This window comes from Schistocerca gregaria, chromosome 3 (genome assembly GCF_023897955.1).
Source record: "Schistocerca gregaria isolate iqSchGreg1 chromosome 3, iqSchGreg1.2, whole genome shotgun sequence".
Taxonomy (NCBI): Eukaryota; Metazoa; Arthropoda; class Insecta; order Orthoptera; family Acrididae; genus Schistocerca; species Schistocerca gregaria.
In genome coordinates, this window is record NC_064922.1 from 568,026,626 (window position 1) to 568,042,411 (window position 15,786).

Genomic DNA, 15,786 nt, shown 5'->3' on the forward strand with positions numbered 1-15,786 from the left:
CGTCACATCCGTGTTTCGTGCGTCATCTGTTTTGCAGACAACACACAGCTACAGCAGGTGCGCTCTGAGACGTAGTCACGAACAGCAGAAACTGCTTTTCTGTCAATGAACGGACTCTGTGACTCAAAGCCCATAGCTAGCCTTTATTGTCCCACTTGGGCTGCTCGTTTGCCGACTGTACAGGATAACAATCACATCTACATGACTAATGTGTGTGTGTGTGTGTGTGTGTGTGTGTGTGTGTGTGTGTGAGTATGACGGACTGTTGTGTTTGTATGATTTATAATGATGGTAAGTGAGGGAAAAGCACGAATCATTGCCTTTGCTGTACAATAACATCCAGTTTCCATGTATGAATCACCAGCAACAGGTTTGCGTCCATTTATTCCATAAGACAGTGCAGAGGACACAGTCTGGTGATGGGATCTGTATTCCACTAGTTCTCTTCCCCTTTCCGGCAAAATACCGGGGATGAAACATTTTTTGTTACTGCAAACAGCTATCTGGAACTCAAGCAACATAGTACTAACTCATGTTGACGACCTCGCCCACAGAACTGACTCATTTGTTGTGAAGACTTCGAAGGAAACATTCACAGTCTCCACATACCCATGGTACCAGTATGTCAATATAGATACATCCGAATATCTATACATGAAGTGCATATGGAGCCTGAATACAGCTGATGGAAATGCAGGAACAGCTTGTCAAAATAAAATAACTTGTCACTACGAACAGTTATTTTGGCTACTTAACTTGGGATGTATTTAGCTCAGTATTCAGTGACAGCTGCATAGTACCCTATCAAATAATCTTCAGGAGAACAGATAACAGTTATGTCAACTTGACTGGTTACCGCCAGCAGAAGTAGAAATGTTCTATAAATGCCTCCTTGTCATGACAATGAACAACACAACCGGTATTGATCCCAGTAATGCATTGGACAAACGATGTCAGCTCAATTTCGGCCTGCTGAAACAGTATCACACACTTTATCTTTCACTTCCCCTTTTTATGCCACAACGCCTAGAGCAGCACTGGCACAGCGCAGAACGTATTTTCAGAAGACAGTCTCCAGTGGTCTCTGTCGATGTATGAGTATAGACTATACCTTAAAGCAATTGCCTTTCCCTCTCCTACACAACTGGTTGGCGTCTCTTGGTGTGGGGTGACGACTGCTCCTAGAGTAACTAATAGACTAACTTTTACACATGTTGATTGTATCCTACAAACGAAATGGACTGTGATTGCTGTTCTCGCCTATCACATTATATTGTATACGATCATATGAAAACTACATTGCATCGCATTCATTCTCGTGATGGATAATTGTCATAATGTAGTAGCTCATAATTCTACAGACAACAATTAATTTTCTTCTATGTCTTTAATTTACTGAGGTACTTCAGGTGGTATTTTGCACATCGATTCTAGTCGTGGTGATTCTAGCAATGTTACAAGAAAGAGCACATCAAATCCGATGAACGTATGCCAGTTGTATTTTTTGTACTATTTCAAAACGTTTTCAACGTACATAAAATTATTCAACACGTTTCAGTGTGAAGCCACAATTTATTTAGGTGTAAAAGCGTTAATTCGAAGATATATTTTGATCTTTGATGCATTTAACGCATAGCCTGAAGAATGTGAACAATTAAAATGGACGGAATTGATCTCAGTGATTATAAAGGCACACTAGCTAGCGGCAATGTATGAACATTTTGCGCTTGCAGAATACAGATCTGCAAGATTTACCAAAGGACATAATTTGCTGGTCAAAATTTTCACTTTAAAATTTACAAAATTCTGAATAGAATTTGGTTAAAAACAACATTAGGAAGAGCGATCATGACGCACATATATTTAAATTTTAAAAAAATTTTGGGATCAAGACTGTTAAATAGAGACTGAAATGTTATGAGAATATTTTTTGAGAATAGCAAATAGTTTTGAACTACTTCCTGTGGAGTCAAAACTAGCAATTTCGAGTATATTAACGAAAATAGGATTTGTGTTTTTTTCAAGATTTCGGACTGAGACATTCATTAATATAGTTAGGGGACACTCAGTAAAATCTTACAGTCTATTGGATTAATTTCTGTGCAGTATCTAGGGACACCCAGCATATTTAAGTTCCTTTTAAACAGAGATTTGTATTTAATGTCAAGTAACCTAGCGATGGACTTTCTTGGTGTTTTAGAGAACATTGTACGAAACGTTACTGAGAGTGTGCTAATTTAAATAAAATTATGACAGCTAGTATCTCTGCACTAATGCTGATTATTAGGATATTACGTAGCTGTGATTTGTCTGCCTTAGACAGCTGACTTGAGTCTTGGATAGGTTCGTGCAGCTTCACATTACAGACAATAGCGTTCACAGACAAAGTGGACGTTATCATTTTGTATTGCATAAAGTACTTTAAATATAATTATAGCATTTTCATCTATTTGTGTTTAGAAATACTATACAATAAAATATGCATCTATGATAAAAGAGGCAGAGAAGCTCTTTGTTTTCCGTTCAGAACAAAATGTAGTCACCTAGAATTAGAGTCTTTGAGAAGAGGTGTTTACCATTTGTAGCAAATAGTTACTGACTATGCACTAATGCTGGGTTAACGTTTAAGTGAGTGGAATGGTAATTATCGAAATATAATAGTCGTCTAAGTGTCTTAGAAATGCAGTTTTCTTATTGTTTAATTAAGCTAGTTGTACGAACTTCATGAAATTATCAAACCAGCATAAAAAGATCCATGACATTCTTGGTTAAAGAGATTCTATTTTAGGTACTGCGAACACTAAGATCATTTCTTGATTCAGGCACCGAAGGAAGCTCCGAATTTATTTCGTGACGGGATTTTAATACAGATGAGGCTGCTCTTATAGTTCAGTGATTTAATTACACACACATCCAATGAAATTCTGTCGTAAACTTTATTACAAGTATTTATGAAGGCTTAGCGTAGCTTTTCTGTTTTTAGGAATATTGTATTTCTAGAAGGTGTCGGGAAAAGGAAGAAGAGGAACATTCTCATGCCAAAAGTCCATGCGTTCGCCGAGCTTGTCTTGAGATAGCGAGAAGTTGGCCTGCATCAGCAGATAAGACCGATTTGTCAGGTCGTACGGCTCCCATACTACAGGGTCTGCTTCCGGCGTTGGATTTCTAGAAAGTAAATACAGCTTCCGTTATTGTACCATACCACAATTTCGATAATTTAGTGGTCCAGTTAATGCTCTCACTGCATTAATTTACTACCCAGATATGTTAGAGGTATGATTTAGTGATATGATTAAGTGTAATTGTGAGAAGTATTGAGTTCCCAAAATGTTCTTAACGCACTGCATATTAAGATGAACACATTTACAGCAAATAAGGAACAGAAAATGGTGTAAGTGAAAAGTGAAATCCTACGCCTGTTACATGCACTCTCTCAAACAGTATATAGAGACCTCACAGGACTGTAATGTGGAACTATTATAAGGAGCGATCAACAAATTTCCGTTCTAAGACTTACAAACCAGAACTGATATGCTACTCGCCGTGGGCATTGAGAAAATCGTCCCAGCACCTGGTTGAAGAGACCAGTGCGGTAAAACACAGTGACCTGTGGCGTGAAGAAATCCGTAACCGTCTGCTGCATGTGCTTGTCCGACTGGAATCGTCGACCCATCGAGACATATGAGAGACCGAAGGCGTTACAACCGGATGGTGCGAGAGATCAGGACAACAGGGCTGGTGCAAGCGTGTCTCCTACTTGAGTCGGCATAGCTTCTGCGTCTCGACATTCGCGATTCGGGTGCGTGCGTTACATGAATAGCAGCACAACGATTACATTTGAGTGCTTTTCGAAAGATATGCAGTCCGCTACGCATTCTTCAGTGGATGTCTACCTGTGTTCGTCCTTCAACAGCCAAGAAAAGTTAACGGATTGTTCGCCCTGTCTGATACTGACTTCGTCACAGTTCATGTTTCCGCATTTACCGCACGCACGTCGGAAAGACGCAAATGCCACATTAATATCTAGCCTACATGTCGGCACATACACCCACTTTGGAGTGTTACATACAAGCTTTAGCAACGACCTCAAACGGAAAAGTTTTGATCGCCCCTTACAGATTTGCGTAAGCATAGGGCGGATGATACATCTGCTGCTTTGCCAAATTTTAATGGTGATGTAAAGCGACATTGTTCGTACTGCGAAGCACTACCGCAATAGGGCACAGTTGCCTTGCTCTTACCCATATTTAGCGAAGTTTGTCCAAAGTAACAGCATGTTCCTGCGGACGCGCTCCTCCTCCGACTCCGGGTCTAGGTTGTATTCTGTATCTTTCCTTAGGAAGAGGAAGGGCATTTCCCCAGAATGAAGAACACCTGCAACAGTACAGCCACTCTCCAACAAAACTAAGACATATTTCTCCTTAATGAAAGAGACAAATTTTGAGGATCCAGCTCTCCATAAACTGTTCACAAATGTACAGTTAGCAGATAAATCATTCAGTTTTACTGGTATACTGCAGCTTTGAGTATAAACCACACAATTTTAGAAATACAGTGAGGAATTAAACAGGGTATTCTTTTACTGTAGTAGCTTCAGATTTATTTAACCAACAGGCATGAGTAAGAAGCAGTACAGCTTTCAGGTTCGTGCATATGTTTTGTAACAGAATAGCAGCTAATATTGACAATGACCAGGAAAGTGGAGGAGATGGTAGACGAGGTGCTAAGAAGGAAGTTAGACTTACTGAGGTTAGCTGAAACGAGATGGAAAGGAGAAGGAAGGAGAGAACTGACGAAAGGCTGCCGACTGTACTGGAGTGGAGATGAAGAGGGAAGAGAAACATGGTGGGAATATTAAGAGACGGATTAAAAGAGGAAGTGAAGAGAAGAAGGGATAGGATGATGAAGATCAAAATATCACTCAAGGGACGCCCATGAGATAATGGAAGTGTATGTGCCACTGGTGGGTTGCACTTCTCAGGAGAAGCAAGAGTTTGAAGAGGAAATGCAGAAGCAGATGGGAAGGAAGAATGTGATGGTAATGGGGGATTTAAACACACACATTGGAAGAGAAAGACGCGAAAGTGTACTTGTAGCAGATGGTTGGGGCTGCCGAAACGAGGAAGGTGAAAGACTATTGGAGTTCTGTCAAAGAAATCTCTTGTTGGCTGAGTTATCTTGGTTCAAGGAAAGAGAGAGCCACAAGATTACCTGTTACAGTCAAGACTTAGAGAGGAAGTCGATTGTTGACTACTTCCTGTACGATAGTGAGATGAAGGGGAACATCACTAGCATGAAGGCATTAAGGTAATACTATCAGTGGCCTTGGATAACAACCACCGTTTGCTAGTAATGAGCCTGAGAGAACTAAGGATAACAATTCAAATGGTTCAAATGGCTCTGAGCTCTATGGGACTCAACTTCTGAGGTCATTAGACCCCTAGAACTTAGAACTAGTTACACCTAACCAATCTATGGACATCACACACATTCATGCTCAAGGCAGGATTCGAACGTGCTACTGTAGCAGTCTCCAGACTGCAGCGCCTAGAACCACACGGCCACTTCAGCCAACCTAAGGATAACAAAGGGACAGAAAACAGGAAAGATACATAAGGGTATCGAAGTTGAAGGAGGAAGAAAGCAGACTACACAAGTAGTAAAGTAAAGCATCCAAAAGGATGAACCATAAACGGTAGAAGAGGAATGGGGGATTGAAGGGAACAATATGTGGAAGCAATATGTGGGAGGAAAAGCAACAAAAAGAGATGGAAAGAAACACTGTGTTGGAATGATAAAACAGAGGATACGGTACAGAAGAAGATTAGGTACTTTAGGGTATGGTTCCAGAAGAGACTAGTAGACACAACAGAAGACTATCAAGCAAGAAAGAAGGAAGTAAAAAGAGAAGTGCCAGAGGAGAGAAGATATCGGATGGAACAGAGAATCATAGTGATGGATGAGGATAGTGAAGGTTGAAAAAAAGGTGTTATATGGGATGATTAAAGGTAAGAAGAAGAACGGTAGAACAGATTATGCTCGACTGGTGAACGAAAGTGGCCAAGATGCACAGAGTGAGGGGAACTTAAGAATATGTGGAAGGAGTAGTTTGAATAACTCCTAAATCCGAAGGGAGACCAGGATGAGAAGGGACAAGCCGACGAGAAAGAAGAAGAGTAACAGCAAATAGAAAAAGACTTTACATGGGGGAGAAGTGGAAGAGGCATTGGGCAAGATGAAGGGAGGAAAGTCATCAGGTCTCGATGGGATAAGTGTAGAGACGATGAGAGTAGCAGGAGAGATGGAGATACAATGGATATATCGAGTAATGAAAATTGTGTGGAGACAGCAGATGATCCCAGAAGACTGGGAGAAGGAATAATGGACCCGATCTTTAAGAAGGGAAATAGAGAAGAGTGCAAGAACTCTCAGGGGATAACACTAATGAGTCATTGTGCAAAAATCTTTAAGAAAATTTTGGGATCACGAATTCAGGCAAAATTAGGAGGAGGAGTGAGAGAAGAGCAACATGACTTCAGGACAGGAAGGTCCACATTGGATCTAACTTTTGTTGTAAGACAACTGCAGGAACAGCACTATGAATATGGAACAGATCTACTAATGACCTTCTTTGATACTGAAAAAGCAAATGTTAGTGTATGTAGAAGCAAAGTGTGGAAAGTCCTGGAGAACAGAGGAGTAGGAAAACAGATTATTTGGAGGATAAGGGAAATGTACCATGGAAGTGTGGACTGTGTGAAAGTGGGAGAAGAGAGATCAGCTTGGAAGGAACAGAAGAATGGCTTGAAGCAGGGAAGAGCACTTTCACTATTACTCTTAATTTTAGTGATGGATGATATAATGAGTACATTAGCACAAGTAATTGGTGAAGGAATGATTAAAGCTGTTCTGTCTATAGATGATCTGATGATTTGGTGGAATAATGAGGAGGAAGTATAAGAGCAGATGGACATATGGGAACGTACAGTACAAGAATAATGAATGAAATTTTGTATAAGTAAAAGTGAGATGATTATCACAACAACAAAGAAGGAGAGAGGAACCACTGTTATTGAACAGCGAAATAAACAAACGGGGAAGAAAAGCAGAAGCATTTCGGAAGATTGTCAGAAGCCTGATATGGCAGGAGGACGTATCCCAAAACAGTAAAAAGTTTATATAACCGCCATACTATGTCCCAATGCTGACATCTGCAACCAGAACCTGGGTTATGAAAGGAAGAGAGAAAAGCAAAGTACAAGCTAGTGAGATGAAATTCTTGAGCAACAGTATTGGAGTGACAAAGAATGACAGCTTAAGAAATGAGAGGAGAAGAGGATACCCAGGAGGCTACATGAGATGAAACTGGAAGGAAAGAGACCAATAGGGAGACGGAGAGACAGATGACTGAAAGGAGTGGAGGAAGAAACGAGAAGACAGGACGAAGGTGAAGATGGATAGATGATGGGAAGACAGAAGACCATGGAGAGGCTTATGTTCCAAACAGACCCAGCCAGAGGCTGGAAACTCTCCTACATCATGATGATGATGGTGATGATGATGATGATTGGCATTGTTCCATGACAGTTTGATGCTACTGGATAATTTTTTCATATTTCAAGGGCAGAGGTTCAAAACTCCTCCTAAGACTGCATTACATATGTAGTAGCGCAGTGGGTATACGGTCGTAGCCAGTGTTCTTGACAGATCTCCTCTTAGTTCAAGTGTCAAAGACAGTTTACCTTCCCCACTATATGATTAGGGCCAATTGGTTCTCTTGAAAATGGTGGAAAATTCGAATAGGCGTTTTTCTACTGGTGTTCATGTTTTCCAGAATTATCCCAGATGTCGTATGCAATCCAAGTCAAGGCGTCCATTGTTCGTATCACCATTCCACGGCATCTATGTGACTCAATATTGACAACCATTAACTTTCATCACCCTTCTTTATCAACTATTACAAGGATTTCTTATCGGAAAAGTGGCTATCAAGGACTTCCCCACTACCGACATCAGTCAATAAAATAAAATAAAATAGTTATCCTCACCATTCCCCTGTTCTTGTTACGTATCAGACAGTCTCCTCGCTCATGCTGTGTCTCTCATGCTACATGCACTAATGTTCTAAACACACACACACACACACACACACACACACACACACACACACACACACACACACACACCATAACATGTGTCTCAACTTTTTTGTAAATATGAAGTAGAAGTGCCTTTAACATTAGTTCGCCATAGAACAGTCACATTGACTAGTATCAGGATTGAAGGCTTGGTTTGAAAACTGCAAGGAAACAGTAAGAAATTTTCTTCTTATAAGTAAGAAACCAGGGTTGCTATACTTCCAGCTATGTAGTTTCAACCACTGTTCATGTTCTTCCTACCCACTTCCTTCGTACAAAACATCAATGAAAAAAAATATTTTTAAGGATTTTTGGCAAGGTAGTGAATAAAAGAATTACTCTTCCCCTCCACATTCTTTGGAAGTTTCTGTACAAACCATAAGTATACTATGTTGTGAACGAATTAACATTAAATTACCATTGCATGTTATAAAAAAATGGAATGGCTGTTTAGTTTCTAGGGGCATAATGTATATTCAATGACATTTAGAGACCATGTAACCATTCTTATTAAGCGAATTCAGGTAGGATTGAAACGCTATGAAACTTTTTTCGTGCTTCCTTTAACAAAATAAAAGTGCTCTAGCCCAAAATTTTTTGGCAGTGCTCCAATGTATGACTACTTATTATTTCCATTTACACTAAATGTTTTATGTCCCTGGTTGTACCCACATATTTTCGTACTTTTCGTTCAAAAGGATTTTTAAGCCTGGCTTGTATATCTGCAATAGTCTCTTATTATTCCAACTAAGGTTTATTTTCTTCCATTTTGGTAGTTGCTTACGCCATATACTCCAGTTTTCATATTTTGCTTCCAGTCTATTCCATTTATAGTATTCTTTTTGATATGCATGATGCATTCATAGTGTACAAACAATTAATTTCTGTAGCAGAGAACAGTTTAGTCTCTTAGAGACATTGGTTCTTTTTCCTCAATTTTATTATTAGGAATCTTCCTAATGAAGTAATAACTATATCATACAATGTTATGGAGAACAGTGTTCTGGGCTGAGAAAAATATGGTTCTCAGTCTTTAATAAAACACTTTATTTATTGGAGAATATGTTACAAACTCAACTTAATTACACAATAGGCAGAGAGAGCTTAGTTTACAGTTTTCTCAGTGCTGGTTTGCTCCAAGACTTACTTGCATACTAGTCAGTTTTCGGGTATTCTTAGTTCCTCAGAAGACAAACTGCAGAACACTGTTAAATACCACACTACACCTATTCTGTAAGATATTCGTTAGTTGATATCATATAGAATACAGTGGCGCACATTGTAAATACCGTTTGTTGGTGATTAATGCACTTATAGAGTTTTGGTCTGGGTCGAAGACATGGTACGCTTTCTAGTTGTACACTGTAGCCTTGTGTCTGGTAAAACCACATGCAATAGATTGATTTAAAATCGATTAGGTGGTTCCCATTAAACTAGTTCCTCACAGCTATGTGATTTAACTGAAAAATTTATTACATATCTGTACAACTGGACCTCACTCACTTTCAACAATCTATTCCAAATTTTTATCATTATTTATAAACAAATTGCTCATTCCTTGATAGTCTCCTTGCATAAAAATGCCACTGATATTCGGTAGCCACAATTTTGTTAAAAATCCCAGCAGAAACCTGGGTTCTATCTAGACCCCTAAGGTAATAATGGTCTACTCGGCGTTACTACAATTTCCCAGGCACATTTTCGATTAGTACACACGTTTTAGCGCCATCCAATTACAGTTTATGTGGTTTTACCACAAGACTTTTTATTTCCTCCAAATACATGTCAGTGCTTCCCTGTCGATTTTTTTCAAAAAGCCTCTTTCTGTCACATTGTCGTTCCAATTCAGCTGAAATACTAATTTCATCTTGACATGTCTCGTAGAGATGATCTTCCTGAATTTACAACACAGATATCTGTTAAAATGCGCTATACATTTATATCTTTGGCATGGCCTACTGTCCGGAGTTTATTTGTTCTTGCTGGTCTGATAGATCACAGACTTTTACCACCATAAAGCAGTCACCAAATGGTTCTGTAGTGGACGAAAGCATATCTCAGTTTTTTCTTCTAAGAAGTGTACAGTTTTCAATGTACTTTATGTTGCTAATGTCAGTAGCAAGATCCTCTTCTACCCTATCATGTGAGGTATGTTTGACACCTTCCAGGAAACTATGCTATCGCTTTTTACTCTCACAGAAGACACATTGATGCCACTATCATCCTTTAATGTATGCTCTAAAGATTAAAGATGGTGCCTTCTAAATACTCACATACATGCAATACAACCTGTTTGATATTATATAAAATTCTGGTTATGGGTCCTAAATTTACGAGTTTTTGTAGGGAAAAGATTATAAACTATTTTCTGTCTGTCAAGAACAACAAAGAAGATACAAGAATTGTGAGGAAGAGTTTTATTGAAGTTACATAAGAATATTTTTCCAAATCCAGAATATTGTTCTCCACAATACAATAAAGATATTACGGCATTAGGGCTGACTTTCACGAATAATGTTGTTCCATAGGTCTTAAGAAAAAGAACTATTATGTTAAATTGACTTATGTCAGTCCCCATTAAAGAAACTGCACGTTTAAGTGCATTTAGTGTTCATGGATATACAGAAAAACTGAAACTGGAAGACTCCACATATAAAAAATGAAAACTGGAATATTCGGTGGTAATAGCTGCCATAACGAAACAGTGTGAACTGTAATTGGAAAAAGTTGAAAGCCTTGCAGATGTACAAGTTAGGCCTACAAGTTACTTTAAACATACTGTATGTAAAATTCCAAATTCAACTAGGGAATATAAAATATCAGCTTTTAATATAAATAGCAATAATAAGTAGCCATAAGTTGAAGTGCTGGCCAAAAATGTTGTAATTTAATATGTTTGTTATATTAAAGGAAGTTCGAAAAATCTGTTTATAAAGATCCAATATCATTGAGATTTGTTTAAAAAGGATATTTTCATTGCATCTAAATGTAGTCGGCTCAACATTGTGCACCTATTATTAAAACGACCATTTGCGAAACTGAAATGAGTGGAATGACAATATTTAATGGCAATTTGTTCGCGAGTATTGTGAACTTATTATTTTATATGGAAATTTCTACATATATAGAGCAGAATATTTGCCAAATTTTCAACTGTTTTCAGCTCAAAGAATTGCAAGAAGGAATGGAGATAATTGTTAAAGTCATAAAAGAGACAATTCATAGGAAAACATTTGTATCTACTTAGTAGTCTGTAGTTGCTGACTGGGGAAAGAAGTAGGTGATTCGAATTTGTATATAAAAATGTAAGTCCTAATTGAACTGGATGTTATTAAAAGTACAAGCAAAAATAAGGAAAAAGTTTTTTTCTGTATATAAATGTATATATATATATATAAAATTAATAAAATTTTTGTCCAGGATTATTTATTTTCTTATTTATTACCATGCCAAAATTGTACAAATTTTCCTTTTAAAGTTGATATACTGTACATGTGTCTTTTGGATGTAGGAAGTGAATAGTTCTGTGACCTGTAAAAAGAGTTGAAACTTGGTAGTTGAAAGTATAGCTACCCTTATTTCTTCCTTGTATCATGGTTAGTAATACTGGGGATAGCTACATTCTTTGCACCCTGGTGGTGTTGGGGAAATACTTGAACTCATTTTTGGATAATAAATTTTTAGGATTAGTTAATACATAACAAGGTAAAAATAACATGTTATAAATTTTAAGTGATGCAGTTGTCTTACAGTGGATGTAAGGAGGACAATGGACCCTTTGTCCTGGACTGGAACCGTCATATTCGATAAATGCGTCAACCTTGCATTCTCGTCCTGCTTTGCTGAAAAACAGAAGCTCTTCGAATTTCCCGCCATTTGTAAATTACCGTATGTCCTAGAATAAGTGTGGGCTGCCCAACTACTTAAATACACATATACTGTAGATATTTGTACTTACCCCACTCTGATTGGGATGTGGGCTGTCCATAGTCAAACACGTAGTAGTATGCTGGTAAGTTGGAGAGCTCTGTAACTTTCCTCACTAAGTCGTCTGTCGTCGCGAAAATGTTGATGTCATTCATGAACTGTTACAGTAAAATCGTATCTCTCATCAATGACTAAATAAAGATACACCACACAATATTTCTATAACAGGAACTTTTACTAGCTAAACAGATTTTATCGCACAGTACCACTATTGACTGACTGTCGTCTGTTCCCTAGATCGAAGTGTCGGTGTTACCAGACAATGCGTACTATCTAGTTTTACATGCAAAGTATAGTACATGAACAGAAAAAAGATACACATACAGAAACGACATAAATTTTTGGCAAATTTGCTTTCGAGCTTTACTGATACATCATTCCTCAATTTTCAGTTAAAGAAATAAATGAATAAAAAATTAAAAAAGAGACTCTCGTCGCCCTATTGTCAGGGCCACCGCAAGGGTAATTATGTGCAGCAAATTTTAACATAAAGCAATTCTACAATAGTAGAAAGCAGTCTAATATGTAACTAAAAGTGTGGACTCTGTGCCTACGTGTGTGATGGACGATTTAAAAGCATCTTTATTTATGTGTTACTCTTGTTTCTTCGAAGACCCTCTTATTTTCCCCAGAGTATTTTGGTCCTTGCTTTTTGCATTTAATTAAAGTAATAAGATGTAAAATATTTACACCATCTGTATTCAGTTGTAGATTATAGTACACATAAACTTGAGAGAAAGCAGAAAATTCCTATTTTGTGTAAAAGTGGGGATGTCTTTCCTCTGTTTTTTGTAGGACTGACAATAAAAAGCTTCATATGTGACTTGTGACAAACTCGGCTGTCTGTCTAGCATGGCTGTAAGGTGTTCGTCTAAAAAACATGAAAAGAAAATCAATCAAAAACATTTTGTTGCAGGAAATGCAATCATTACATTTTTCAGTTTATGAGAGAATATTCCAAATACAAAGGTTTTAGCACTGTAAATAATTTAAGATGTGTTATAATTGACACATAAAAATTCATAGGTTTTACTGTTGACGGCAGCACAGTTCGGAACTGTGACATATACATAACATGTCAGTACAAACTTAGGTAGCTACGGACAGTTGGTAACTGAGATCTGTGTGTGTATTAAACGCCAACACAGGAAAAGTGCAACGAACAGTTTTTCTGTATAGACCTACATATTTTTATGGCATATTAATTTGAAGGTTTGTAGTACTAAAAGGAAATATAGATACATTTACTCTTGTGTCAGTATGTATAGTAATACTAAGTAAAGATTTATACCACTTGACAATGGGACAATATGTTAGTATCTTTGCCATAAATTTTCGACAACTGATGCGTAATATACTTAATACTGTGAGTAAATAAAGATGAGTTTTAACCACAATGCATTTCTTAGACGTCTCCATCAAATCAATGTTACTGAGACTTCATGTGTGATGAAAAACTAGTGAAACGTTTAAAACTTGTTTATCTTTTTCTGTCTGCAAAAATTATTACTAAACGTTTTACTAAAATTCGAGTACCTATCCACAGACAGTATGACAATACTAGAAACATACTAGTGCAAAAGCATATTGTTCACTTAAGTATAGTTGTCAGTGTAACTGTGGGGAATGAAATTTATATCAAGGTCAAAGTTCGAGCCGAGATGTCCTACTCAACAGGTAGATACGCAATCACTACTGCACACTGGCACGAAGGTTTTTATTCAAATGAAACTATATGGTTCCAGAGACATTTTCAAGTCCAAAACATCTAAGGTGTAAATGTACATAGATATATCGTAGATGTTTGAGACTTGAAAGTGTCTCTAGAACCATATAGTTTCAATTGACATTAATAAAGCGCGTTAAAATAATCTTAGTAAATTATGCACATCAAACACTAGGAAAGTAGGTGTCTGTATGTTCAATACGACTGTCAGAAAACTAATGAGATCACAAAAAATAATGTAGGTATGGTGTTACTTGAGATTTATAAAATGTGTTGAAAGAAAACAGTCCTTGCATCGAGCAGACTCGAAAGTAACCACACATACTCTGTGTGAGATTTCTCTTTTGTTGTCTTCGAGATACAGGTACTAGTAGTTGACAGATGCTGACATCGAAATCCCACAGTAATGAATAGTAACCCTTAACGTGAATATTTATAACCGAATCTTAGTGAGAATATGGAAAACGTATGGAGAGGAAATATTAAGGAAGTGCAAAGATAAGATTCCACTGAAATTTTACAATTTCGTTTCTCATTAATCTTTGAATTTTAATGTCATGTGTAAGAGTATGTTGTCACAATCGACGTTCAAATATTTCAAATCAAGCAGGAGTATTTTCCACATAGAAAACCGAGATAAATAGACATTTTGAATCACTTGTTAATATATTGAGCACAACATCAATGTTCCTGTCTATATTTTGACGTGTGGGCGATCCTTAGTCTACAGATAGCTGATTGAAAAACAGCCGACTGGATAATTTACGTGAGAAAACTTTCACATTTTTCCTAAAGGATGCCATAAGAATCATATTTCATGTGGATGGGCGACAGGAATTCGAATTGATGCGCTGTCGGGAAAAAATTACAGCACCAAAAAGTATTTAAAGAAGAGTTATGACATTTCGGGAATTTATTTGATTGGTAACATACTTAAATGATTAACGCTGGAAGAACACAGGTTAATGTAAGCGCGAGACAAGCTGTTGCAAATGTGAAATTCTGCTACATTAATAAGTGGTGTGACTGCCGGAATGTTGAGTGCAAGCATTCAAGCGTGCATGCGTTGTACTGAACACGTGCCGGATGTCACTTTGGATCGAGTTCCATGCCTCTTGCACTTGGTCGGTCAAAGTAAGGACGGTAATTTATGGTTGTGGAAGACGCGTTTGTTGTCAAATGTTTTCCTATATGTTCCCGATAAGTGACAAATCTGGTGACTTAGCAGGCCAACGCAACATATCGACTAAAGCGTATTGGATTACAACAGCGGTACGTGGGCGAACATTACGTTGCTGGAAGACACGCCCTCGGATGCTGTTAATGAATAGCAGCATAACACGTTGAATCAGAAGACTGTCGCCGCGCGCGATTAGCCGAGTGGTCTAAAGCGCTGCAGTCATGGACTGTGCGGCTGGTTCCGTCGGGGTTTCGAGTGCTCCCTCGGGCCTGGGTGTATGTGTTTGTCCTTAGGATAACTTAGGTTAAGTAGTGTGTAAGCTTAGGGGCTGATGACCTTAGCAGTTGTCTCATAAGATTTCACACACATTTGAACTTTTGAACAGAATACTGTCGTACAACTTTGCATTTAGGGTAAGTGAGATAACCACGAGAGTGCTCCCGCTGCCACACGAAATCACACCCCAGACCATAGCTCCAGGTGTAGGTCGAGTGTATCTTGGGTGCAGACCAGACAAGTTGGCTGTAGGCCTCAGCTGGCCTCCTTTTAACACACGGCCATCACTGATACCGGCGCAGAACCAGCTTCCATCAGAAAACGCAACAGACCTTTACCATGTCGTCCAAAGAGCTCTCGCTCGATACCACTGAGGTCTCGAAGGCCGTTTACTGGTTGTCAGTGGAATGCTCGCTGCAGGCAGTATGGCTCGAGGCTGTCCTTGAAGTAAGCGATTTGAAAAAGTTCGTTGTGTCCCT

At 38.2% G+C, this 15,786-nt stretch overlaps 1 protein-coding gene across 1 annotated transcript in view; it reads right to left on the reverse strand.

The window, feature by feature from the left end:
* Nucleotides 1-2,917: 2,917 nt before the first annotated feature.
* Nucleotides 2,918-15,786, reverse strand: part of LOC126356217 (cholinesterase-like) — a 52,155-nt gene continuing 39,286 nt past the window's right edge. The window contains exons 8-10 of the mRNA XM_050007029.1: nt 12,097-12,223; nt 4,242-4,374; nt 2,918-3,165 (exon numbers count right to left, since the gene is read on the reverse strand). Coding sequence (XP_049862986.1) covers nt 2,997-3,165; nt 4,242-4,374; nt 12,097-12,223 — 429 coding nt within the window. The 3' untranslated portion in view covers nt 2,918-2,996. The remainder of the gene's footprint in view (nt 3,166-4,241; nt 4,375-12,096; nt 12,224-15,786) is intronic.